The sequence below is a fragment of the Vombatus ursinus genome, unplaced genomic scaffold (genome assembly GCF_900497805.2).
Source record: "Vombatus ursinus unplaced genomic scaffold, bare-nosed wombat genome assembly UNPS02014809.1, whole genome shotgun sequence".
Taxonomy (NCBI): Eukaryota; Metazoa; Chordata; class Mammalia; order Diprotodontia; family Vombatidae; genus Vombatus; species Vombatus ursinus.
The window spans coordinates 17596903-17624726 of record NW_020954587.1 but is presented as its reverse complement, the minus strand read 5'-3'; the positions used below and the strand labels follow the sequence as shown (position 1 = coordinate 17624726).

At 35.5% G+C, this 27824-nt stretch overlaps 1 protein-coding gene across 10 annotated transcripts in view; it reads left to right on the top strand.

The window, feature by feature from the left end:
• TIAM1 (T cell lymphoma invasion and metastasis 1) overlaps nt 1-27824 on the top strand; it is a 251069-nt gene that overhangs the window by 172612 nt on the left and 50633 nt on the right. For all 10 annotated transcript variants that reach the window (XM_027875529.1, XM_027875525.1, XM_027875531.1 and 7 more), the window contains 6 exons: nt 5374-5448; nt 6537-6707; nt 12033-12137; nt 19132-19213; nt 20005-20091; nt 27528-27752. In XM_027875529.1, the coding sequence (XP_027731330.1) occupies nt 5374-5448; nt 6537-6707; nt 12033-12137; nt 19132-19213; nt 20005-20091; nt 27528-27752 (745 nt within the window). The remainder of the gene's footprint in view (nt 1-5373; nt 5449-6536; nt 6708-12032; nt 12138-19131; nt 19214-20004; nt 20092-27527; nt 27753-27824) is intronic.

The following is a 27824-nucleotide window of genomic DNA, read 5'->3' as shown; positions in this document are numbered from 1 at the left end:
TTGACCACTTCTCTTTAGGGAATGGCTATTTGTCATATACAAGTATTTGTGTGGATGTGTTTGTGTATAGATATACATATAATACCTCTGATAAGGGTTTGGTATCCAAGATATTTAAACAATGAATAAATATATATAAGACAAATAATCATTCCTCAGTAGTAAAGATTTATTAAGCATCTACAATGTGCAATGCATTGTGCTGGGTACTGGGGAAGCAAAAGCAAAAATGAAACGGTTCTTGTTCTCAAAGAGCTTATATTCTTTAGGAGGAGGTAACACACACATATAGGTATATACAGAATAAATAAATACAAGGCAGTCTTTTTTGAGGGAGGCACTAGAACATAGGAAGATGAGAAAAGGCCTCGAGAAGTAGGAGGCAGCAGTTGAGTGAAGCCTTAAAGGAAACCAGGGGTTCCAAGAGCAGAGGATGTGAGGGAAGTCAGTTCCAGAGATGAGCATTGGGATATCATGGGTGAGGAACAGCAAGAAATCCAATTTGACTGAACTGAAGAACATATGAAGAGGAATGATATGTAAAGAGCCTGAAAACTAGTTTGGAACCAAATTGGAAAGGACTTCAAATACCAGAAAAGAAAATACTTGATTCTAAAGGAAATAGGGATCCATTAGAGGATAGTTAGTAAGAGAATGACATGATCAGATGCATACTTTAGGATTATGACTTTAGGAGCTGTGTAGAGGGTAGATTGAAAAGGGGACAGTTGAGGCAATAATACTAAGGAGGCTTTTGCAGTGATGCAGGTAAGAGGTGATGAGGGCCTGGACTAGAGCAGATTGCCTTGTGAGTGGAAGAAGGACATGAATGGTGAGAAATGTGGAGGTAAAATTAACAAGCTCCTCGATTGCTTGGCTACGTGGAATGAGGCCGAAAGAATTGAGAATTACTTTGAAGTTGTGAAGATGTGTGACGTGTTAAGATGGTGATTCCCATGCCAGAAATACTCATGAGAAAGACTAACCAAGAGAAGAACCATAGGAGTAATTAATAAAAATGAGTTTGGTGAATAATGGAATCAGTTCAGTGTTATTTAAGAAGGGTTAGAAAGTACTTTGGTGCTCTGTTTTTTACTTCTGAACATAAGCCTGTTTAGAGGTTGGCTGATACTTCTGACCTAGATAAAAGATAACATCACATTTTTTTAAATTTGTAAGTAAATAGATGGTATTGATGAGCAGCTTTTTTCTCCTTGGAGTCAGTGTATAGGATTTTGTTCTGTATGTTCAGTCTATTTAGTATATGTTAGAATAAAGAGCAAAATGATTACATGTGTAGAATAAAGAGCAAAATGATTACATGTGTATAACCTGTATCAAATTGCTTGCCTTCTCAATGAGGACAGTGGAGGGAGAGAATTTGGAACTGAATTTTAAAAATGAATGTTGGAAAATTGTTTTTACCTGTAACTGGGGAAAATAAAACATTAAATTAAAAAAAGAAAATGCAATACAGAGAAAAGCAGTCTTATAAGTATTAATTTTAGTTATTTCATTTATTTCCAATAGATTCTTGCTAATCTCTAATTTGATACACTCTGTAGGGTCATTCAACAATTATTTCAATATTATGAAATGTCTTCTTTGCACCGGAGAAAAATTATTCTTCATTTACTAATTATATGCATTTTTCTAGGCAAAGTACATATTCCTTTAGTGCCAGTGCACATGGTTTCCTCGTGTTCAAAAATGTTTGCTTTTGAATATGGCTTGTGTAACGATCTCTCTCCCCATGTATAGTGTTTTCAAGTAAGTCTTTAGTATAATTCATGAGAACTCAAGAGAAAATAATAGTCATCAATTTAAAACCCAAAATAAGAAGTCATGGTTGTAAACAATTATGTGTAAACAGTTTATGCCTTTTGAAGTATTTAAACACATTTGAACTAAGCATAATGATAATTATTCCAAATTGGCTGAGAAGTAGCTGAAACAAAAATTCTGCATTCTCAGAAGTTAAAAGTTCATTGTTTTGCCAATTTCTTTGTTTCTCTGTGGGGGGCAGTGGGTTTTGTTTTTTCTTTCTTCTATCAGTTTCATAACTTAATGGAAAGTACATTATAAAAGAGACCTTCTGAACCAAATTTAGCTGACAACACTTACATATATGTATATATGCTTGTGTATGTATGTATGTACATGTATTTCTATATACATATACACAGATGTGTGTGTGTGTGGATACATATATATGTCAATCAACAAACATTTATTAAGTACCTACAATGTGACAAGCACTACACTGGATGCTAGGGACACAAATAAAAAGAGAATAGTTCCTGCCCTTAAAGAGCTTACATTCTGTTGGTATTAAAACATGTTTGCAAATAATTGAATAAAAGATAAATACTAAATCGAAACAGAGTGATTTGGGAAGGGGGCAGGTAAGAGTCTAACAGCCAAGACAGTTGTCTACTTGAAGAATTTGGCACCTGAGCTAAGACTAGGAGAAGATCAAGAAGTTCTCAAAATAACAGCGTAGCCGACACAGGCTTAACAGCCTGCACAGAAGCACAGATAGGGGCTGGGATTAGCAGGAACAGTAAGTTGGACACTTCGGCTGAATTGTAGGGAGTTGGGGGGAGAGGAAAGTAGGGAGTAATGTCTAATCTGCATGGAAGAATAGAATTCAACGGTGCTATGTAGGTTTTTAAATGGTCCAATGATGATGTGCTTCCTGGAGACTGGGGTATTCTCCAGCTGCTTAGTCTGCTGTATCCCTATATCTACTGGGCAAAATCTGTATAAACAAAATGGAAAATGGAAATAAAACCCTACCAAATTAAGAGGTGATACTTCAAACAGCAACCAACCACCAAATACATATAGTAAAAACTAGCAAATACACTTTGGAGGTAATACTTAAGAGGTGTTCAACCAAGGACTCTTACAATTACTTAGTAACTATAAAACAGATCAGAAAGAAATCTTTGAGTGACTAAATGAAAAAGCATTTATTAAGCGATTATTATTTGCCAAGCACTTTGTTGAACAGAAAAGGTGAGACAGTCCTGCTCTTGAGGAGCTCACACTGTGATGAGGAGACACAACACACAGTGGAAGTGTTTGGCTACAGGGAATATGTGAAGTCCTGGTGGTTCTTTAGGGTCAACAGGTGAGGTGACAATATCCTTGATCAGAAGGGTGTTGTAGAAGGGTGGGGCAGATGGTAAGGCATGGTGGTCCTCCATCATCAGAAGAATTGTAATTGGTACCTTGCTCATCATCCACATGGTGTAAATTGACATTTCTGGATGGGACAGCAGTGGGGATTAAGAGGAGGTTGGAGGGACCAGCCTATGACCATTGGAAAGGGAGGAATGAGCCCGAGGATCAGAGTGGAGCAGAGGCTCTGCGTTTCCTCGTGATGATGGAGAATATGGGGGGAGGTGGCGTGGGGGAAGGGGTAGATCAGCACTTAGCTGGGAGGGGAAAATGAGAGGGGGCCATTGGCAGGGAATTTCAGCAGGGGGAAGGGAGGCGGGGAATAGGACCTACTATCAAAATGATGCTCCATCTGGAAATATTTTAGTTAACATTCCCAAGATGGCAAAATATCTAGATTTTGGCTGAAGCACCATTTCAGTGTTAGCTTTTTTCCTCCCACATACTTTCACATAAAATGTAGGAAGCAGCATGGCTGTAAAGCTGTCCTTGTAGGTTTTTTAAAAAAAAAATAAGGCATCTACTACCATTATGGGATTGTCCCAATAAATAGCTAAGGAAAACACGAAGAAAATCCCAGAAGGCTGAAGTGCAAATACAGAGTTAATTTACTCATTCTGAATGACCCCATGGTTTAAGAATGCAAAGGGTTTTCCATTAAAATACAATATATGAAACCAATAATAAACTACAGCACATTTACACACACAGATGTACAGACGGATGCACACCATTTTGAAGATTCCAGGAAAGGCAAATTATAAAAATATACATAAAAAGAAAAAAAAGAAAAGAAAAATTCAAACTGAAAGGAATCAATTATAAGGATGTAGAAGTAAATTCAGGAAGCAGAGCTGCCCAAATGATTTATTCTTTCGTGAGACAAATGCTTGTTTATGGTCCAAACATATAAAGATGTCTCACTTGAATGCGGCATGGAAAGATCTCTGATCTGGGGCCTGGCCCACTTCTCTCCAAGGGAGACTTCAGCTCCTGCCTTTGAGAGGAGCTAGAGGAGTACCAAGGCAGCAGACACTCTCCTGTCTCCAAGACACATAATAATGATAACGATAGCAGCTAACATTTACATAGCACCTACTATGTACCAGGCACGGTGCTAAGCTCTCAGTTATTACTTCATTTGAGCCTCATAACAACCCTGGGAGGTAGATGCTATTATTGTCCCCATTTTTTTGATGGAGAAACTGATGAGAGAAGAAGTTAAGTGATTTGCCCGGGGTTATACAGCTAGGAATCTGAGGCCAGATTCAAACTCGGCTATCCGTAAGTCTAGGGATATAATACTTTGACAGGCCTAGGATGCATACTAATTTTCTTGATCACTCTCAAGAGAAGTGTAATAGTTTCATATCACCAGTTTCACTCCCTCCCACTAAATTGTTTACGTAGAAGACCATTTTGAATCACAAATGAATGAACCTATTTATCCAAGCAAAATAGTAAACAAAAGTCAGGAAAGTTATGTAGATTGAAATACATGATGGTAAATAAATTCTTCCTTGGTTTTAAAAATAAACCACCTCAGCTTAGCCAATGAAAGAAGAATTGATTTCACCAAGGGGAACGTGCTCTCAGCAGTCTCAAAAGTTGCAAACATTGAAAGTCAAGGGATCCGATGAAGGGCTGACATCCGCTCCAGAAGTCCTAGTAGCCATGCAGAAGTTTATGCTGGCCTTTCATGACCACATTTCTTAAAGTCCTTCCCCTCAAGTGTCCCCTCAACAATCCATCTCCCTTATGGAGGTAAACAGCATTATATTCGGTGTTTTCTCAGCAAATCAAAAGTCGTGTTTTTCTTTGCGTTTGCAGTATATAGCATAGGGCAATCCCTTTAGAAAAATTGCCCACCGTGGTTGAGTGGGAGTAGACATTCATTACAGGTTAAATTCAAATGAATTGACCAGATTTAAAGGAAGTAGTTCATCCAATACCAAGATGGGATGGAGGAAAGAGATACAAATAATCATTTTTCTAGGTTGTGTTCTAGAAATTAATTTTCCCATTTTAGGGACTAGCAAGTGTAAGAAAATTATGTGGATTTTTTTTTTGGCATGTGAGAGAATGTCATAATCTTACATGTGTTCTACTACACTTGACCATTTTCTCAAAACCATTTGTGCTATAATTTTCTTCAGATTTTTCTAAATGGTGGTTTTATGTATGCAGGTGTTTGGAGAGGGAGATGACACCATAAAGAAATCGTTAGAGGGAATATATGATGACACTGTTCCAGATGGCAAGGTAAAAATAAACGTGTTTTGTTTTTGTAAAAGAAGTACCATAAGTACACCAACCTACACAAAACGAACTGTTTTCTTGTGACACTAATAAACTTGGGTGGATGTTGGAAACCAAAAATTGATGGTTCGCATTAGTGATGTGATTTTATTCAGCAGAAGAAAAATTCTAAGTCCTTTAACTTAGTCTGATATATCCTTTATGTTGGTCAAACACAGGTACAGATCCTCTGTACCCATGTAGTATGTAGAAGTGACTTTGGGGAGCCAGACAAGCAAATGTTTTACACCAGGGGCTTTAAATAAAAAAAATAATAATAATAAAATAAACATCACCCACATAAGACAAGTGGTGAGATAAAGTAGTTTCTGATGTGAACCTAGAAGCTTCTGAATTGGCATTTTCTTTAGAAATGATTGGGGCAGCTAGGTGGCACAGTGTATAGAGCTCTGGCCTTGGAATCAGGAGGATCTGAGTTCAAATCCAGCCTCAGACACTTAACGCTTACTAGCTGTGTGACCCTAGGCAAGTCACTTAACTCTGATCGCCTCCCTGAAAAGCAAAAAAAGAAAGAAAGAAAGAATGGTAGCCAAAATATTATTTTCCTTCTTATTGACTTTTTTCTTATCATTTTAGTTTAGTTGCCATGCTCATGTGGTATAGAGATTTTGACAAAGTAAAATTATATTTAAATGAGAAAAAAGCAGATTTAAGGCACGAGCACTTGTACACACCAATCCTAGCTCTCCTTGAAGTGATGCCTTTGTAACTGCAGTTTCTCTGTCACTGCCACTTTGTACCTAATTTTTCTGTGCCTTTGAAATAGGGAAGTCATATCACTGTTTTCCTATTCATAGAATATTAGTACCTTAGACTGAAAATGAATTTGTTCAAATAAAAATGAATTTGTTGCCCAAAGTTCAAATAATATGATGGTAAATAAATTCTACGGCTGGCAGTAAAATAAACCACTTCAGCTTCACTAATGAGAAAGAGTTGATTTCACTAAGGGGAGCATGATACCCGAGTAGTATTAGGACACCAAATGATCAGCTGTTGCTATTCTGATAGTATTATTTCTCTTTATTCAGAGGGAAAAGGAAGTGGTGTTATCTAGCGTGCACCAGCACAATCCTGACTGTGACATTTGGGTCCATGAGTATTTCACACCCTCTTGGTTCTGCCTGCCAAATGATCAGCCTGCTTTGGTAGTCGTCCATCCAGGGGATACAGCCAGAGACATACTGGAGTTAATTTGCAAGGTATGAAATGACAATATGGTTATTTTCCCGGGTAGGATAGAATAAGATACATATAGTTTCTGTAGAAGACATGTTAGAACATGGGATCTCAGATTTCTTTGGGGCCTTTCCAAGGATTAAGCATATCTAGCCTCTTATTTTAGAATGGAATTTAAATCTTTTCATCATGCATTCTGGAGGATTTCTTTAGTATAAAAGTATACATTTTATTAGAAAATATATGGGTGGTTTTTTTTTTTTCCCAATGGGGGTGGGAGAATTTGAAAGGTGACATTTTCCTGTGATGGTGGTATATAATTCTTAAGTCCTACAGTAGGTCTGTGAAAGTCAGAAGCATACAACCTCATTGCTAACCAGGAAAACTTAACTTCATTTTGGGCCAGATGGTATCTTTAATGGTATCTTTCTACTCTGGGATTTTGGTTTTCCACAAAATAAGTGATTGTTCTCCGCTTCTTAGTCCTTTGTTTTCACCAAAAAAAAAAAAAAAAAAAAGAGGACAAGAGAAATTTGTTTTGGAGCTAAGGAGAACTTTCTACCTACGAGAAGGGCAGAGAATCTTAAAATAGCCATTCTTTTGGAATAGTTTCTACATTTTGTTTTCCAGAGACAATGGCATAGACAGGATGGTATTTTAAAGTTGTCTTATCACTGTGATGCTATGAATACCAAAGTATGTTTTTCTTATTTTAGCATGTTTCCACTTTCTGTAACCACATAGTCAGGAATTTCTGGTATTTTTTCAAATTATATTTTGCTCTTGCAGATGTGTTGGAAGGGCTAATCTTGAAAGAAGAAGCTGAGAGTTATTTAAATGAGTAGGGCAGGGAATTAGAAAAAGTACAGGTAAATCACTCAAGTGACCTATGATAAGAGAATACTCAAGAACTAAAGAAGAAATTCTTATACCTTCCTCTCTCCATGAGGTACTAAATTTATATCATTGCTTCCTAACAAAGCTCAGGTCCTTCACTTTCAAGAGTTCTGTTTCAAAAAAATATTTCTGTTCATAGTTGTTCACTTAATTATTTAACCAGAATAAGTCTGTTAAGGATTTCAGTGTTCCTTTATAGATCACAATGACTTTTTTAAAAATTAATTTTTCAACAAGCAGACATTTTTTTCTCTCCTCATCCCCCCAAATTTGAAATAATAAACAAGAAAAAGAAAACTTGTAACATGCATAGTCAAGCAAAATGAATTTCCACATTGTCCATGTCCAAAACTATTTGTTTGATTCTGCATCATGTATCTATCACCTCTCTGGAAGGAATTAGGTAGCAGAGATCATTGTCAGTCCTCTGGAATCATGAGTATTCATTGCATTGATTAGAGCCTTTATAATGTTGTTATTATTTCACTCTGTTTCATTTCATACAAGTCTTTTCAGGTTTCCCCAAAGCTGACCTTTCTTAATGCACAATAGTAGTCTGTTCCATTCCTATTACATAATTTTTTCAGTCATTCTCCAAATGTTAGATGTTCCCTTAGTTTCCAGTTCTCTGCCACTAGAAAAAGAGCTACTACAATTTTTTTTTTGTACATGAATCCTTTTCTTTGGTCTCTTTCAGCTTTAGGACTAGTAGAGGTATCACTGGGTCAAAGGTTATGCACAGTATATACCTTTTTGGACATAGTTCAAAATTACTTTCTAGGATGCATGTACCAGTTCCTTCTATGATACAACTAGGATTATTACCTAAATTAGAGTGAATCAAAATAGAGAGGGAAAACAACTATAAACAAAGTCAAAGATGATGTAAAAATTTTAAATGAAATAACATACAGAATATAGTATCATGTCAAAAAGTATATTATATACTATGACTAGGTTGAATTTATACCAGAAATATATTCAATATTAAGAAAAAATAAACATATAATAGACCATAATAATAGCAAGAAAAACCAAAATCACATAATTATATCAATAGATGCAGGAAAAAAAATGCAAAGCCCACTTTTGTTTAAAGAAAAAATCAGAAAAACATGGAAATAAATGGACTTTCCTGCTTAAACTAAGAGCCAGTATTATATAGGATGGGGAAAAAATATTGTCCTTTTCAGTAAGATCAAGAGTAAAGAAAAAATTATCGCTCTCATCAACACAGCTATTTGATACTGTGCTAGAAATATTGGCTCTAGCAATAAGACACGAAAAAGAAATTGAAGGAATAAGCATAGACAAAAAGAAACAAAGTTATTGATTTTTGCAAGTGATATGATAGTTTATTTTGAGAACCCCAGAGTCAACTAAAAGTTAGTTGAAACAATAATTTCAGAAAAATTGCAAGATGTAAAATAAATCTAGATACATTATCAGCATGGAAATAAAGACAAACCTGAATAATTGAAGGAATGTTAGTTGCTAGGGATTGGCTTATATTTTAAAAAAATGATAATGCTTCCTAAATTAATTTGCTTATTCAGTGCCATAACAATCAAGCAACCGAAGAACACTTTATTGAGCTAGAAAAAAAATTTATCTGGAGGTACAAAAGGTCAAGAATCTCATTGGAAATCCTGAAAAAAAGGTGGGATAAGGAACTAGCAATAACAAATCTCAAGCTATAATGCAAAACAGAAATCAACAAAATGATTTGGCACTGGTTAAAAAAGAGAAGCCAATCAGTGGAACAAAATTAGATACACAGCGTACAAAGTAAATGAATACAGTAGCCTAGGGTTTGAAAAACTCAAAAGATGCCAGCTACCATACTATTCTACATAAAGTTCTAGGAAAACTAGAAGGCATCTTGACAGAAATTAGACTTAGACCAACACTTCACACCACATACTAGGATTAACTCCAAAGGAATATGTGATTTAGAGATAAAAAGTCACGTTATAAACAAATTAGAGGAGCAAGGAAGATATTAAGTACCTTTAGAATCTGCAGATAGGGGAAGAGTTTATGACCAAACAAGGGATAAAGATCATAATAGAAGATAAAATGAATAATTTTGATTACATAATATTGAAAAGCTTTTGTACAAATAAAATCACAGTTAAAAAGTAAACAGCTCAGTTGAAAGTAGAAAAAATCTTTACAGCAGGTTTCCCTGACAAATGTCTTCCACATATTCTAAAATTTCACACACACAAACACACACTCATGCACAGAGTTGGTTCAGATTTATAAAACTAAGAGCTGTTCCCCAAATAATAGAGTCAGATGATGTGAACAGGAAGTTCTCAAAGGATGAAATCCAAGTGTTCAACAGTCAAATAAAATATTTGTCCAAATTATTAATAATTAGAGAAATGAAAATTAAAGCAATTCTCAGTTTTTACCTTACACTTTTCAGATCGGTAAATGTTACCTGAAAAGGGAGAATGACAAATATTAGAGGTTCTTTAGGGAAACACACATATTAACATTCTGAGGTATTTTGCCCACTTGTGAATATTGCTTTCTCATTTGCATTTGCAAACATGCAACGTGTACCTCCTACCTTACCTGGGACTATCACTATTACAGCTCTTAGCTAACTATCAGGCATTAGCATTCATTAAAGTTCAGTAGTTAGGGTGAAACTTCTGCCGATTTAGATGAATCTTGCAATATTAACAGCACTTATTGTCATTTTTGGCCAATATTTTCCAATACTCATTGATTATTTAGCAAAAGTAGTATGATGTCAACTTTAGTGTTAAATCCTTCCCAGGGACTGAAATTGACACCTAGGTCTCCTGTATATTCAGCACCTTCCCTAATGGTGGGGCAGCTAGGTGGCACAGTGGATAGAGTACCAGCCCTGAAGTCAGGAGCACCTGAGTTCAAATCTGGCTTCAGACCAAACACTTGAGACTTACTAGCTATGTGACCCTGGGCAAGTCACTCAACCCCAACTGCCTAAAAAAAAAAATAGAAATAAAATCATTTTACTGTGTACTCTCATCTTTTGAGTTATAAAAAACTTATTCATATTTAAAGAAATCAAAGATATAAATAAAGGCATCTGTTTAGGGTAATTATTAGTAGGTTCGGTGCCAGGGCATCTCTAATGATGGCTGCTTGTTTGAAAAGCTTTTCATGGCAATCTGTGAGAGCTGATTTTATTTTGAGGCAAAGTGATAATGGCAAATCATGCAATGTGTTTATTATTAATGATTAATTATATAATTAATACATTTAATGTATTTTTCCTTTTGGAAAGAAGAATTTAAATTAAAAAATTTTTTTTTAAAATTTTACTGTGATTCTCATTTCACATTCTGAATGGATTTCTTTTCTGTAACATTTAATAATCAGTTTCTTTTGTGTCTTATACATTTTCCCCCTCTGGCACATATCATTTTACATCCATTTGCCGTGGGAAAACCAGTCAAAACTAGTATAGAAAATATTTCAAGATCTTCATCTCATGTATAGTTTGTGCTATTAAGAATGATTTGTGTAGCTTGGGCATGCCCTGGGAGCCACTTTGGGGGGGTGTATCCCTGAATGCTGTGGCATCTAATGTGGCACCAGTACCCTATTTCTCTCTTTCAGGGCTGACTCATTCACCTTGACTTGCTCTCATAACTTAAGTTCTAGGAGGTTTTCCCCAAGAAAGGAAATTGGCTATACACATGGCCACATGGTTATGATTCAAACTCTTTCTCTTAGAGTTCTAGGGGTGACACTGGTTTGAAGGGGTTGGGTATATACTTCTATAATATATCACTGTAGTTCCTGACCAAACACTGGCATTTTCCCCATTTACACAAAAGCAACCATCTTGTCAACATTGATCTTTAAACATAAATCATTTACTTAATGATAAAGCAAAAGAAAAAAAGCAAGTGACAAATTGTTTACAACATTTATTCAATAAGAGACAAGAGCAAGGATAATCAAAATACAATAGTACACCCATAAACCTGTGTTACACTCTCGCAGCAATGCACACAGTGCAGAGTGGGCACACACAGCAACCCAGCAGGGAGACATTATGAGAAAGCAATCCAATGTTCCTGAAGCAACTCATGACCTTACTTTAGTTTTGAAAGTTAAAGCTTATTATTATTATTATTTTTTGCTAGGCAATGGGGTTAAGTGACTTACCGAGGGTCACACAGCTAGACAGCTAGTAAGTGTCAAGTGTCTGTTCTGAGACCGGATTTGAACTCAGCACCTCCTGACTGCAGGACTGATGCTGTATCCACTGCATCACCTAGCTGCCCCAAAAGTTAGAGTTTTTTTTTAAGCTCTTTCATGGAAATAATAATTTTTCCTCCAAATGCCACCATCTTCTGATTTCTTATTACCTTTTAACCTATAGACACTTTACTGAAGTAGTCTATCAATTCATTCTAAAGAATCATTTTTATTTGTTTTAGGCACATCAACTAGATTATGCACTCCATTATCTTCGTCTCAAGTTCCTAATAGACAACAAGATGCAGTATTATGTTCCAAAGCCAGAAGAGGACATATATGAACTGGTAATTTTTGGAGGAATCCTCAAATTCTGTGGTTTGGGAGTGATGTGGTTCTAAAAAACAAAAAATATTCTTTAGTCAGGACCCTGAAGTGTGTGTGGTAATTGGTATTGCCATTACTGTCATATTAGCTCTTCTTTGTTGAAATGCCAGCTTTCAGTTCTGCAAAGGGGAAAGAGTGAGAAGATGAACAATAAGAGAATGTAAGAAAGAAAGACAAATTACCAAAGATCTCAAGAGGAAGAAAAATCAGTTAAAAACCTTGGACACAAGCAGATAAATCAACAGGAAATATATCAACAGCAGAAGGGAAGATAGCCTCCAAGACATCTAAACTAGTTCAAACATCTCTGGATAAATATTACAGGACAAAGGAAAATAAAGCAATACCTGATGAGGCAGGGGACCCCTTGGATTTCCAACAGAGCATTGCATCACAGCAGGATGTTCCCAAATGGTTCAAGAGAGAAATAAGAATTATGAAAGCAGAATTTATGGCTTCACAGCAGAAATAATTGTCAGAAAAGAAAAACTTGAATCCACAGTGGTGAGTTTCTCCCTAGAAACAAAAAAGAACAGCAAATTGGGAATGCAAATTGAAGAACAATAGAGAAAAAGAGAAGCTATAACATTAAAAGAAAATATCTCTATACAAGCAAAATGTATTGATCTCGAAGATATGATCTGTAGCAACAATTTAAGGATCACAAGTCTACCAGAAGAGCATGACAGGTGAAAAAATATGAACACCATAATGCAAAAAATAACATAGGAAAACTTCCCAGAACTTTTGAACACAGAAAACAAAGGGCCAGTTTAAAGAAATCATAAATCTTCTTTTAAAACCTTATGCTGCAAAATCCAAAACAGCCATTGAAATTTAATAATTATGGTGATGAAATTTTACAAGTGACTGAAGAAAGACCTTCAAATGTAAAGGAAAGGAAATTCAAAAAAGAAATTATCATTGTGTACCTGCCAGTAAGTGCAGAAGGCAATGGAATAATACATTTTCAAGGAGCTTAAATACAATCTACGATGAAATACCCTGCAAAACTGAGCCTAATTGTCTATCAAAAAGAGTGATATTCAATAGAAGAGAGGTATTTGAAACGTTCCTACCAAAAAAAAAGTCAACTAATTATTTGCAATACCCCAAACGATAGAAACACAAGAAAGGTAAATAGATGCAGCAACCAATAAAGGCACAAATAAAAAACAAACAAACTCCCTGAGGGGGGAGAAAGTATGGGAAAGCTAGAAAGGCAAAAAAAAAAAAGTGAGTTAAAAAAACAACAAAAATAATAATGTAACAATAGTGTCATTAAGAGATTTCTTTCTAAAGTTACACAAAGAGATAAAAGTGAAGATGTAAATAAGAAGTAGAAGTGATAATTGAAGAACCAGAATGAAACATCATGGACTAAAATTCACAAAACCCTGCCTCTACAGTATTTTTGGATTTTTTATTTTGTAGGATTAAGCTATATAATGAGAGGGCACATTTAAAGGAGAGAGGAGAATGTATAATATCCCCTGAACAAATCAATTATAATTATGAAGGGAAAAATAACTCCTATAGTCTCTCAGGCAGAAGAGGAGGGGATAGGAAAGAATGGGTATGGTGGCATAGGGAGGAATTGAAATAGTGAGAAAGACAGGTGATAGTCTCAATTCAATGGTATGAGGGGGTACTACTGAAAAATATTTCCAGGCGAGTGCTGGGGAGAGATATTTTCTAATGAGAGATGAGGAAATGTTTGTAAACTGCAGGGATTTGGTATTTCCAAACTCTGGGAAAAAAATTTTTGCATTCATGGGATAGCATCATACTTCAGAAGGGGAACTGGACTTCTTGGGGGCACTTGACATCCAGAAGAGTGAGAGAAAATGGACTGAGAGAGGACATTTCATGGTAAATGGAGAAAAATTCTTATGAAGAAGGCAAGGAGTAGTAGAGAACTGTATTTTCAGCCATACAGGAATATTTTTAGCATAAAAAAAAATTCTGTCTTCTCTGTTTCCCACAAGAGTTGATACTTGTAAGAGTGAGACATAGCAGAAAAAGACAAAAGGTATAAGATTTTACTGGAATGACATAGGAACTTTAGAGAAGAATATTCAAAATAGATACCTTAAAGTTTTAGTTCTTTGAAGAATGCAGATAATAAAGAAGAAAATAAGTATAAGGACCAAGAATAAAAATTTAGAACAGACAGAAAAGGAAGAGAAATATTGAAGAGAATGAAGGAAATAAGCCTTTTTTAAAAATATACAAAAAATGAGAAAAAAAAATGAGGAAAGAAGACAGGAAATAAGCATTTATTGAGCACTTCTTATGTGCCAGGTACTGTTTAAGAGTTCAATAACTGATGAAAGGGAGAAGAAAAAAAGTAATGTTAAGGAAAACTCTAAAGCTAGGGAAAAGTTTTACAGGTGAGGGGGGTGGTAGGAGGAAGGTGAGAGGAAACGAGTTCATGGTAATAGGATCACCTTAAAGTAGATTAAGCACTGTCTTTAAAGAGGAAAAACAACAAAATCCTGTTTCTTAAGAGAAAAAAAAATCCTAATATTAGAAACACATAGAGGAAAATATAAATCAAACTCACAACTTTAAATGTGAATGGATTAAACAATTTAATTAAATGAAGAATTGTGATAGAATTGATAAGAAAACAAAACCCCACAATCTGTTGATTCTAAGAAACATGCTTAAAAAGCAATTAATTGCACAGAATAAAAATGAGTGGCTGGAACAAAATTTACTATGCTGCATCAGGTAATCCAAAAAAGTTGGAGTTGCAATCATGCTATTAGACAAAGGTAAAACAAAAATTCACAACATTGAAATAAACAAGTAAACTAGATATGCTGAAATGACAGGCAACAAATCATTATCATTATCAGCCTTTTATACTACAAATGCTTTAGCACCTAGATTCATTAAGGAAAAAATAAGTGACATATAAGAAGACATAAAAATACAATAATAGCATGAGACTTATTTCCCTTTTTTCATTTTGGACAAATATAAAAGAAAGGTAAACAAAAGGAAAAATGCAACATAGAACAAATTGCTAGAGAAACTAGATTTAAAAGACTCTTCTAAATAGGACTGACAAATATACATATTTTTCAGCACTACTTTTGCAAAAATTTACCATATGTCACAGAGATGTTGCAAATAAATGTAAAAAGGCAAAAATAGTCACCTCATCATTTTTTGCTCATAACACAATCAAAATAGTAGTCAGATTAGGGAGTACAAGTAAAAGATACAAAATTGGAAACTTAATGAAATCTCAAGTAATTAGTGTGTAAAAAGAACAAATCAAAGAAACAATAAATATGTGAAAGAATAGATAATGAAAAAGCAAATCAAAATGCTAAAGCTGTTGTCAAGGGGAAAATTGTATCCCAAAATCATATTTTACTGAAACAAAAAAGGAAAGAATCAATGAACTGAATAGACATTTAAAAATTTTGAAAGGAGCAAATCTACCCCAAATAACTGCAAAAGAAGAGGTAGTGAAAATTTGAGAAGAAACAGATAAACTAGAAACCAGAAAAATTATAGAAATGATAAAAGCTGGTTCTTTGAAAACACTAAGAGAATCGATAAACCTTTAGCTATCTTAATTAAAAAGAGAACAGAAATTTCAAATCATCAAAATATCAGTGATTATGGTAAATATCCCAAAAACTCAAAACCCAAAGTAAAAAGAATTATCAGAGCACAGTGATGTGTTATCAAAACTGACAATGCTAAATTAATAGAGGAAAAATTTCCTTTAGAAATATTAGATAATTTTAAAAAAACTGAACAAAATAGAGAGATTAAATAATCTAATCTAAGGAAAGAGAACAACTCTGTAAAGGAAGTACTAACAGAGTACAGCAATCTATCATCATTCATTATGACGTTGGATTTATACTTCAGATTGAGTGATTCAATGTCAGGAAAACAATCAACATAATTAAATCATATCAAAAAAAAAATACTCCAAACCACATAATTTTTTCAATAGATGCTTTTAACAAAGTACAACACGCACTTTATACTAAAAACCTGATAAAGTATAGACATAGTGAAACCTTCTTATACCATCATAAAAAGTATCTAAAACCTGTGCAAGAAATGGTAATTCACTAGAAGCTTTCCCAGGAAATGGAGGACTAAGGCAAAGATGCCTGTTCTTCCCACTGTTCTCTGATATAGTTCTAGAAATATCAATAAGACAAGAGAAAGAAATTGAGGGCGTAAATATAGACAAAGAGAAGGTAGAGCTATTTCTGTTTTCTGATGACAAAATGGTTCATATGGAAAATCCTAGTGAATCAGTAAAATTGCGAGCTGCAAAATACAACCACAAAAATCAACAAGATTTCTAATACGATAATAATAAAATCTAAGAGGCAATAATAGTGGGAATATCATTTGAATAACTATAAAACATGTAAAATACTGGAGGCGGGGGGAGGGGGTCAAAATACCAAAATACACCAGATACTTGTATATAATTCAGTTAGGGATCTTGTAAGAGCCAAAGTGCTTATCATTGGGCTGTGCCACTAAAATTAAAATGTCAGTACTACCAATCGGATTATCAATAGGTAATTTGCAAAACTTAACAAAGTATTAACAAAATTCTTTGGAGAAATACAAAATTTCAAATATCAAGTGAAATAATGTAAAGGGTGGGAATGAAGGGGGAATATCTCTTCCAAACCAGCATTAATCATTAAAAACCATTTTACTCTGGGTAAGAAATAGAGAACATATTAAATAAATATTAAATAAAAGAGAATATATTAAATAAAAGAGAAATGGTGGAACTTGGTAACCCAGGTGTTCCATAAACTGGAAAATAATTCAACAATGAACTTCATTATACCTGTATGATAAACTGCTGGGAAAACTGGAAAGAAGTCTGGCAGAAATCAGGCTTAGACCAACAGCTTACACATATTCCACTATAAATTCAAAATGGATATGTGACCTTATTGTTAATATTAATTTTAATACTAATTAATCAATTTTAATACTAGTTTAATTATCATACTCTGAAAAAAATTAGAAGTAGATCATTTACCTTTCACAGCTACATATAGGAGATATATTCTTAACCACTGAAGTTACAGAAGACAAAATAGAGGTTACATGAAACTGAAAAGCTGTATAAACAAAGTTAATAACTAACATTCATGCATGTATCTAAGTATGTACATATATGCATGGTGAGAGGTATAAATAATGCCTGTGTGATACAAAAATATGATCATAGGATTTGGGGTTGGATAGGACTTAAGAAATTATCAAGTCCCACTCTCATTTTATAGATGAGAAACTGAGGCCCAGAAAGTTGAAGTGATTTGCCCCAGGTCAAATTAAGTCAAATACTACAAAGTACAAATACAAGGCACAAAATAAGTAGTAGAGTGAAAATTTGATCTGAGGTTCTTTGCTTATAAGTGAAGTATTCTTATCAGGGCCTGTAAATGAACTCTGTTTTTTCTCTCTCCTTACCACCCCTGTCCCCAATCCTTTGGGAAAAAGAAAAAGAAATAAATTCCTTGTAACAAATATTCATAGTCAACTAAAACAAATTGCCTCACTGGCCATGGTCAGAAAATATGTGTCTCATTTTGTACTCTGAATTCATCACTTTTCTATTAGGAGGTGGATTATTTTTTTCATTATCAATCCCTTGCAACTGTGGATGGTCATGTTGATTAGAATTTTTACAACTTTTGAAGTTGTTTGTTTTTATAGTGTTGTTATTATTGTATGACTATTCCACTGGATCTTCTCATTTCATCCTTCATCAGTTTATAAAACTGCAAACTTTTCATTTTTATATTTTTGATTTTATAGTATAAATTGTCCTGGTTTTGTTCACTTCTGATTAGTACGTAGTCTTGCCATATCTCTTTGAAATAATGTATTTCCTCATTTGTTACACTACAATAGCACTGCATTACATTCATATACCACAGTTTGTTCAGCTATATGCCATTTGATGGTCATCCCCATTTTTTTGCCACCACAAAAGGAGCTATTATAAATATTTTTGTACATATAGGTATTTTTCTTTGATTCCTTTTGAGTGTAGACCTAGCAGTATAGCTCGGTCAAAGGTCATATATTGTCAATTAACTTTTTATTTGTAATTTCAAATTTCTTTCCACAATGGTTGTACCCATTCACAGGTCTACCAACAGTACACCATTGTGCCAGTTCTCCAACAATCTCTTCAATATTTGTCATTTTCTTTTTTTGTCGTCTTTGCCAATCTGATGGATTTGAGGTCAGAATCTCTGCCTGTCAATGGAAATAGCAATAAGATTCACTGTAAATTCATGAATCAACAAAATAGCTAGTCTTTTAGCTACTATATATTTATGATCTAAGAGTCATAAGTTATGACTCTTCAAATCCATTTTAATATTGTTTATGTAATTTTCTTGCTTCATATATCATTTTATTTACATACTTAAATTTTACCTTAACTGTTGATGCACAATCTTAACATTATTATCCTTTTTCATATGATTTCCAACAGCCAGGGCAATACACCTTACAAAAATATGTTCCCTTTTCTGAACTTAAGAGTACAACCACTGCCTTTTTTTTCCTGATAGGTAAAAGAGATAATGAAAAAATGGCTATGTTCCTCATCACCACACTTCTAAAAATTAAACCTTAATATCTTTTTCCTACTATTAGAATTTTTTTAGACTGCTGAAAGTTTTTGTATGCTGCTAATTGTATACAGGTAGATATTGCTAGATATATATTGGGATCGGGGAAAGTGGTATAGGCTGATGATATGGGTGATTTCTTATAACCCACCCAAAGAGGTTTGTCTAACTTGAATTAAATTTACTGAGTCACAATGTAAGCCCCTGTGATACAGAAAAGATGACCATTCAAATGACAAAAGTTTACCTAAAATATTGCACTTGTCTTAATTTGAGTTTTATTTGTGCTTTTTAGCTGTACCAAGAAATTGAAATATGCCCCAAAATCACACGGAATATCCAGATTGAGAAGTCTGATACATCCAGTGATAATTACGGTAAGCTAATTATCATTAAGTTTTTTTTTGTGTGTGTGTTTCCAAGCCGAAACAAATCTTCCACAAACAAACACTTATTTATAAGCTAAAGGCCTATTTCAAACTAATTATATATCTGATTTCTAGATAATTCAGAAGAGCAAAAGTTAAGAGGGGGAGGGAGAAGTGCTTTTATTTACATCAATTGGAAATGACAGCAAATTTTCTCACTTAAATGCAAGAATGCATGGATTTCTTATTCCAAAAAAGAATCACCTATATATTGAGTATGTGATTACTTCTGCCATAGTTAGTTATGTACCTGAGCAATTAAGCATCGTTACTTCTTTTCCTATTCTACTAGAGTCTTAGTAGTTTGAAATATGTCGTAATTGAATAAAAAATTGTCGTGCCACCATTACTTCCTCTCCATAATGAATATACGGAGATCCCACATGGTCTCTTAAAGTCAGAAGGACCTGAGTTTGTGTCCTGTTTTCACCACTCACTAGCTTCAGTTTTTCCATCGATATATCATGGAGGTGTGGGGCAGGTGCAGACACCATCAGCTTTCTCAGATGATAAAACCTTTCACATGGAGGACTTTGTACAGAGAGCTTCCTGGAGAATGTGATGATGTTGTAAGAGAAATAACCTTGGAAAGGCCAACCCTGCAATCCCAGTGTAAATCCAACCTGGTCATACTATATAATCTCTTTAATGTATTGTCACAGCCTTCTTGTTCATATCTTATTGAAATTATTTTTGCATTGATAATTATTATGTCTGAGCCTCTGTATATTTGTTTACAGGTTTTTCAGTATCCTCTGTGGAAGAAGAAGGTATTCAAAGGTTGTATGTGAATAATGTGAAAGAGACAGGTCTAGCATCAAAGAAAGGTAAATTCAAAAGCCAGATTTTCAAACTATTCATTTTTATTTTATATAATAAAAGATGATGTAAGAATAAGATATACCTAAAGGTTCCATGTTATAAATAACATTTATTCATTTCGAGTGATTGAGAATAGTTTAGTGGGTTGAATACTGGAACTCAGGAACTACTATTTACCTCTCTAGGCCTCAGTTTCTTTATCTGTGAAATGAGAATGTTGAACTTGGTGACCTTTAAGATTCCTTCCAGTTCTATCTACATCTAGGAAGCTCTGCTTCTATCTTCTCATAACCCTCTTAATTCTCTTTCAATTCAAACTTTTCCAATTCTCTCACTTACTGGACATGTTCAGAGAATACATACTTCCAGCTGCTAAGTAATAAATGACTTAGCCAGGACCACTCAAGTAGGCTAAAGCAAACAGAATTGTCTTGGTGTCAGAGTTTACATCTAAAGCTGCTTGCTCTATGCTTGCTCTGCTGCCATAGTCAGGTTTGTGAGTTTAAACCATTTGTATCTCTAGTATGTAAAATACTCCTGAGAATTTAACTTTGTCAGACAAGTAGGGCAATTCTTGGAGCTCTAAACAGTAATTTCCCTGGTAATTCCTTTATGTCTCCAAAGAGGACTTTTTTTTTCACAGAGATTAGTTTATGTGTCTGTCTATCCAGGTATGGTGTGTATAAGGTCCTGCCTTTTACATCTTCCTATTCAAATGCAAAAATTGATTGGGCAAATACAGAGGTGGGGAACCTGGGGCCTCAAGGCCTTTTGACTGAATGCCAACTTCACAGAACAAATCCCCTTAATAAAAGGATTTGTTCTGTAAAACTTGGAGTCAGTTAAAAGGCCACACTCAAGGACCTAAAAGGCCCCATGTGGCCTCAAGACTGCAGGTTCCCCACCCCTGTGCAAGTAGGTCTCAAAATTTATTCCTCCTGAATAACATACACACTCAATTGGGTATGGAAATCTGTCTTACCCTATAGGAAAATAGGGGGGAAGAGGATAAGAGCAGGGGGATGATAGAGGGAAGGCAGATTGGGGGAGGGGGTAATTAGAAGCAAACACTTCTCAGTAGGGACAGGGCCAAAAGAAAATAGAATAAATGGGGGGGCAGGATGAGATGAAGGGAAATATAGTTTTTCACAACATGACTACTATGGAAGTGTTTTGCATGACTACACATGTATAACCTGTATTGAGTTGCTTGCCTTCTCAGTGAGGGTGGGTGGGAAGGGAGGAAGGGAGAAAATTTGGAACCCAAAGTTTTAAAAATAAATGTTAAAAATTGTTTTAACATGCAACTGGGAAATAAAATATACAGGCAATGGGGTAAAGAAATCTATCCTGCCCTACAGAAAAATAGAAGGGGAAGGGGGGAGAGAAGGGAGGGCAGATTAGGGGAAGGGGTATTCAGAATGCACACCATCTTGAGGAGGGGGATGAGATGGGGAGAAAATTTAGAACTCAAAATCTTGTGGAAGTGAGTGTTGAAAACTAAAAATAAATTAATGAGAATTTTATTCCCTCCTAACCCTCTTACTAAGAGTATTATACAATTTCATCCCAAGAGGAAATTTTATGAACCTCAATATTTGGATCAGTTGTGCAAAATAAAACCTGGTCCCTGGTAGATGAATTATTTAGCTGCTGCAACTCTTGACCATCTACTACTGATAAAAGTGTGGTGAAAAGAGCACTGGATTTGGAGTCAGAGGTACTGTGTTCCAATCTTGGCTCTGTTACTTAATACCTTTATGACCTTGGGCAAATCACTTAACACCTTTGGACCTCAGTTTTCCTCATTTTACACAATGAAGAGTTTGGACTAGGAGACTTTTAAGATCTCTTCCGGCTGTCAGTCTATGATCCTGTCAATCTGCTCTATTGACTTGGAAAAGCTTTGCAATAAATATGGATGGAAAAAGTACTCACACCATGAAAAAAACAGATACTTGCAGTGTTGAAGTATGATCACCAAACACTTCTGCTGGCAGCTTTGTAGAATGGCCAGGCACATTTAATTTGGCATTCTCTTGTACCATCTGTGATGCCTCCACACCAGTTTAGGACTTCATCACCTCTCCCTGGACTATAGAAATTGTATTCTCATCAGTCTCCCTTCTAGTCTCCCCTGTTTCCAATTTATCTTCCATAGAGTTGCCAAAATAATTTTAAAGCATGTTTGGCCATGTACTATCCTGCTCAGGAAATCTTGGGTGGTTCCCTCTTACCTGGAAGATGAAATATTAACTTCTCAACTTGGCATTTAAAGCCTGTTGGTCCAGTTCCACCCTGCTTTTCCAGGCTTACCTCAGCTACCACCTCCTACAGTCAGTCAGTGAGCGAAAAAAATACTAATAAATAGTAATCACTTACTATGTCCCAGGCACTATGCTAAGAACTAGAGACACAAAGAAATTTAAAAAAAAAAAAACACTCCCTTGCCTTAAAGAACTCACATCTATTAGGAAAAACAGCTAATAAATATCTAGGTACATAGGAGAAAAATACAGAATAGATAGAAGGTAATCTTGGATGGAAAGACACTCAAAGCTGGGGAGAATAGGGAAAGATCTATGAAAGGTGGCATTGGCACTAAGTCTTGAAGATAGCCAGGGAAGATAAGGCAGAAGTGAACATTCCAGTCATGGGGAACAGCCAGTGCAAAGGTGTGGAAATGGGAGATACAGTATTGTTTTTGAGGAATAGCAAATAGTATAACTGTATTGTAGAAGGCAGGGAGAAGAATAAAATGTAAGAAGACTGGAAAAGGTAAGAAGTAGTCAAGTTGTAAATATCTTTAACTGCCAAACAGAGGACTTAATATTTGATCCTAGAAATCATAGGGAGCCCCTAGAGTTATTGATTAAGGGTTGTAGGATGGGGAATGACTCAGGCAGCCCTATGCTTGGTAAGTCATTTAGGTCACTGAGTGGAGAATGTACTGGAGTGGAGAGAAATTTGAGGCTGCTAAGTGGTGTAGTGGATAGAGCTCTGGGCTTGGAGTTAGGAAGAACCAAATTCAAATTCGGCCTCAGACACTTAAGACATGTGACCCTGAACAAGTAACTTAACCTCTGTTTGCCTCAGTTTCCTCAACTGTAAGATGGGACTAATGTTTTGTGAGCATCAAATGAGATAATATTTTTAAAGCACTTAGCATAGTGTCTGGCGTTTAATAGATACTATATAAACACTCCTTACCTTCCTTTCCCCCTTGAAGTAGAGTGCCCAATATAGTCGAGGTGAAAAGTGACAAGGACATGAACGAGGGTGGTGAGTATGAGAGAAGAGAGATGTTGAGAAGGTAGAAATGACAAGATTTAGAAATATGGTGGAGGGGCAGCTAAGTGGCGCAGTGGGTAGGGCACTGACCCTGAAGTCAGGAGCACCTGAGTTCAAATCCGGCCTCAGACCAAACACTTGACGCTTACTAGCTGTGTGACCCTGGGCAAGTCACTTAACCCCAATTGCCTAACAATTAAAAAAAGAAGAAGAAATATATTGGATGTATGTAGTGAATGTGAGGAAGAAGTCGAGGATGACAGGGAGGTTGGGAGTTCACCCTAAACTTGTTGGTTCTTAGTGCCCTTATCCTCCTCAAACTGTATCTGTCTAAATGTCATATCCTTCCTTCTCTCTGTCCCCAAAAGAATGTGAATATGAATTCTTTGTATTTATATGCCCAGTGCCCAACACTGTACTTAACACACAGTAGATAAATGCTTGCTAAATTTATTTCAATTTAGAAATGTCAAAGATCACTATTGGCCAATAGAGTGTAGAATATTTGAGTAATTCAGTGGATCTATTATGACCTAATCAATAAAGGTATTCCTTCCTCTAGTGCAGATGACATTCTATTCATGCTTTCTTATCCTGTGCAATTCTTATCCATGTACTCTTGTATATCCCCTACATGGTATCTACCCAATATCTTGACCAGATCATTGATGGGACCCGATGGAGGGGATTTCAGAGACTCTTAGTCCAACCTTCTCATTTCATATGTGAGGACCTTGAAGCTCAGGGAGTGTTAGTGACTTACCCAAAAACCACTTAGTAGGTCTGAGTGTCAGAAAGGATTGGAATCTGAGTCTTCAGAATCAAGAGACAGTGTTCTTTTTACTGCACCATGCTGCATCTAACTCTTTTATCCTGAATATTCAGACTTTTCAAACTCAAATACAAAACTCTTCACTAGAATCATTATTGGCATTATGAACACTGGGTTATATAATTGTAATTTTCTCAAACCAACCATATGAAGGTTGACCTAAGTCAACCTCTCTTGTCCCCTCTCCTTGAGTCTTGTGGAAGGGCAGTCATTTTTAGATAGGAAGGAAGGGAAGAAAGAAAGAGGAAGGAGGAAATGAGAAGAAGGAGGGAGACTTTATTAAGCACCTACTATGTGCCAAATACTGTGTCAAGGGGTTTACAAATATTATCTAATTCGATTCTCATAACAGCCCTGGGAATTGTGCTATTATTATCCCCATTTTATAATTGATGAAATTGAGGCAAACAAAGGTTGAAGTGACTTGTCCAGGGTCATATAGTAAATGTCAGAGGCTGGATTTGAACTCAGGTCTTCCTAACTCAGGCTCAGCACTCTACTCTTTGTACCACGCAGCAGCTACTAGATAGAGAGATAAAGTGAGTCCTATGCTAAGCGCTGGGTACAAAAAATAATTTCCCCATCTCTTTAAAGAGAGAATTACAAGGTAAAACTCAAGTTATTATAAGCTTCAGTCTCCTCTAATTTTTTTTTAAGTTTTTTTTTTGTTTTTTTTTTTGTTTTTTTTTTAGGTAATTGGGGTTAAGTGACTTGCCCAGGGTCACATAGCTAGTAAGTGTCAAGTGTTTGGTCTGAGGCTGGATTTGAACTCAGGTACTCCTGATTTCAGGGCCAGTGCTCTTTCCACTGTGCCACCTAGCTGCCCCATAATATATGATTTTGTGACACTATGCTACTGTAGCTTTTTTTTTTTTTTTTTTTTTAGTGAGGCAATAGGGGTTAAGTGACTTGCCCAGAGTCACGCAGCTACTAAATATTATGTGTCTGAGGCCGGATTTGAACTCACGTACTCCTGACTCCAGGGCCAGTGCTCTATCCACTGCACCACCTAGCTGCCCCCATTCTCCTCTAATTTGAAGGACAGGTAAATCTACTCTTTAGAGGTGATAGAAACATAAATAACCCATTTTCATCAATGTTCCTGAACATAGAAGCCTTCAGAATAATAACTAGCATCTTGAACTCAATCTATTTTTATTACTTTTGGCAGCAATAATAAGTTGAGAAGGTTTAACTTAATACATTTCTTCTCAGGTAAATATGAGAAGTTTTTTCCTTCCCAGCCCTTGCCTCCAAAACTTGCAATGTTAAGTTTTAGTGTAGCTTCTTTTTTTTAATACTTTAAATGTGTTTGCCATAACATTTTTGGGTCTTGCCTGTTGTTGTCTCAGGATAAATCTCCCCTGAGGAGTGTGGGGAAAGGATTTAATCGATTTTTCTGAAATAATTAGTATTATTCCCCAACATATTACATGGTGGACCTCAATTCTATCTTCAGAAACAAGGTATGAAGTTTGAGAAGGGAGAAAGCTTGTCTGTGTTGATCAGGCCATAGTCATTGCAGAAAATCACACTTTTTCTTAAGTGGTTATGTTTTTTTCATTGGGTCTTTCATAGAGGAAACTCAAAGGACCTTCCTGTACCAATGCAGATTGACACTTGCTTTTAATTTATAGTCTTAGCGAGTTTCCTGGGATATTGAGAAGTGAAGTGACTTGAGTAGTTTACATAGTGTCAGAGATGGAACTTGAATTCAGGACTCCAAGCATATCCTTTTGATTCTGCTTTCTTCATTCTATTATTTCTTCACCCATGTCTCATATTTCTTTTTTTTATTTTATTTTCTTTCATGTCTCATATTTCTATGAATTCTTCATATGCATCATTCCTTAAGGAACAGTAATATTTCATTACATTCATGTACTACTGTCATTGGACATGCATTTTCTTTTCATGTTTTTATTATTACAAATGATGCTGCTGTCAGTATACAAACACAAACATACAGGTCTTTTCTTGCTTAGTCTCACTAGTGAAAATTCTGGGTCATAGGGTGACAGTTGAGTATTTCTTACACATTTCAACTTGCTGACTGAGTTCCTGCAAATGCTTATGATTCACTAAATCCAAGGAGTACAAATTTCTTGTAATGTTGCATTGGAATTAGCTTCCCTGAATAGCTGAATAGGTGTGGGGGGTGGGGGGAAGAGGGTGGGGTTGGATGCATCATCATGGTTTCATTTTGCAATCCACTCTTCTGTCGGCTCTTTCCTCTCTTTCTCTTAACAGATTCTTTCCCAAGTGTTATCACTTAAAAATACAGCATCAAATCTCTCATTTCCTGTCTTCCCTACCTCCTTCCGTTTGAACGCACATTTTCCTGCCTTTTTTTGTGTTTGTTTTCCTTCCCTTCTCACCCTCTTCCTCTCTCCTTCACTCTATTCTCTTTTCCAAAAATCATGTTGCATGTATTTTACAAGACTTAATTACTCCCATAAGATAATCAGTCTTCTCATACTTTTTGGCTAGGAAAACGAGCAGTACTATAGTAGCTTCTCCTGGAAACTATGGTCTTGTGACTACATGCTTTGGGAATTTTCTCAACCTGCTTACCCAACCTTTGCTGATCTATAAAAATGTATCCAGTATCAAATCCGATTATGACCAATTTAGTCATTGGTACAAAACTATTGGTCAGTATTTCTTTCTGTATTAAAGTGGCACAAAAGAAGGTTTTCCAAAAACTTTCGAGTGCTTAAGTCTCTGAGTTCAGAAGAGATACTTTACTGATTTTCAGTAACCGTGCTACAAATATGCCATGTGCCTTGAAGATAACTGTAACAAATCAATCTGAATAATTCCTGATAGAATACAAGCTTTGTGAGAGCAGTTTTTATTGTTGTGTCCCCAGCACCTAGTATCATATGTACAGTACATAGTAGATACTTTATAAATGTTTTTTGATTTATTGTTACTCTTCATAATCATGTTTTCTTTGTAGTCTTTTTCCAGGGAAATTGTAATTAATTCAGTGTTTTAAAAGAAATAATAACAGCTACATAAAACTTATTTTAAGACAAGTAAATGATGGTTCACCAGTATTTTAGGTTATGGTAAAGGTAACAGGACACAATAAAGTTTGATTTTGATGGAATATTCACAAGAAAATAACCATTTATCAGTATACATTCTGTATTGGAATGTCATTGACTTTGTTCTCATCCATCTGTGTTTCAATCACTTCTTAGTGGTGGCATGGGGTAACCTGGCCTGACGTTGAAAGCCAGAGTTCATGGGTGACGTGCTCTAATTGCATGTTTTTCCTGAAATTTAAAATTTTCCATCTTGCATTGGCAGGCTTGAAAACTGGAGATGAGATTCTTGAAATCAATAATAGAGCTGCAGACACCCTCAACTCATCCATGCTTAAAGATGTCCTTACTCAGCTGTCACTATGCCTTATAGTACAGACCTATCCTGAACTAGTTGGAGGACAGAAGCTGCTTGAGACACCCCCTCATCGTGTGGACAGCCTTACAGATTTCAATGACAGCCCATTTGCCTTTCTCACCAGCAACCCAGGTATGTTTGAGCTAGATTCTTAAGGGTTAATGGATCTCAAAAGTATTTCCTTGGGAACCATGGTGGGTCTGC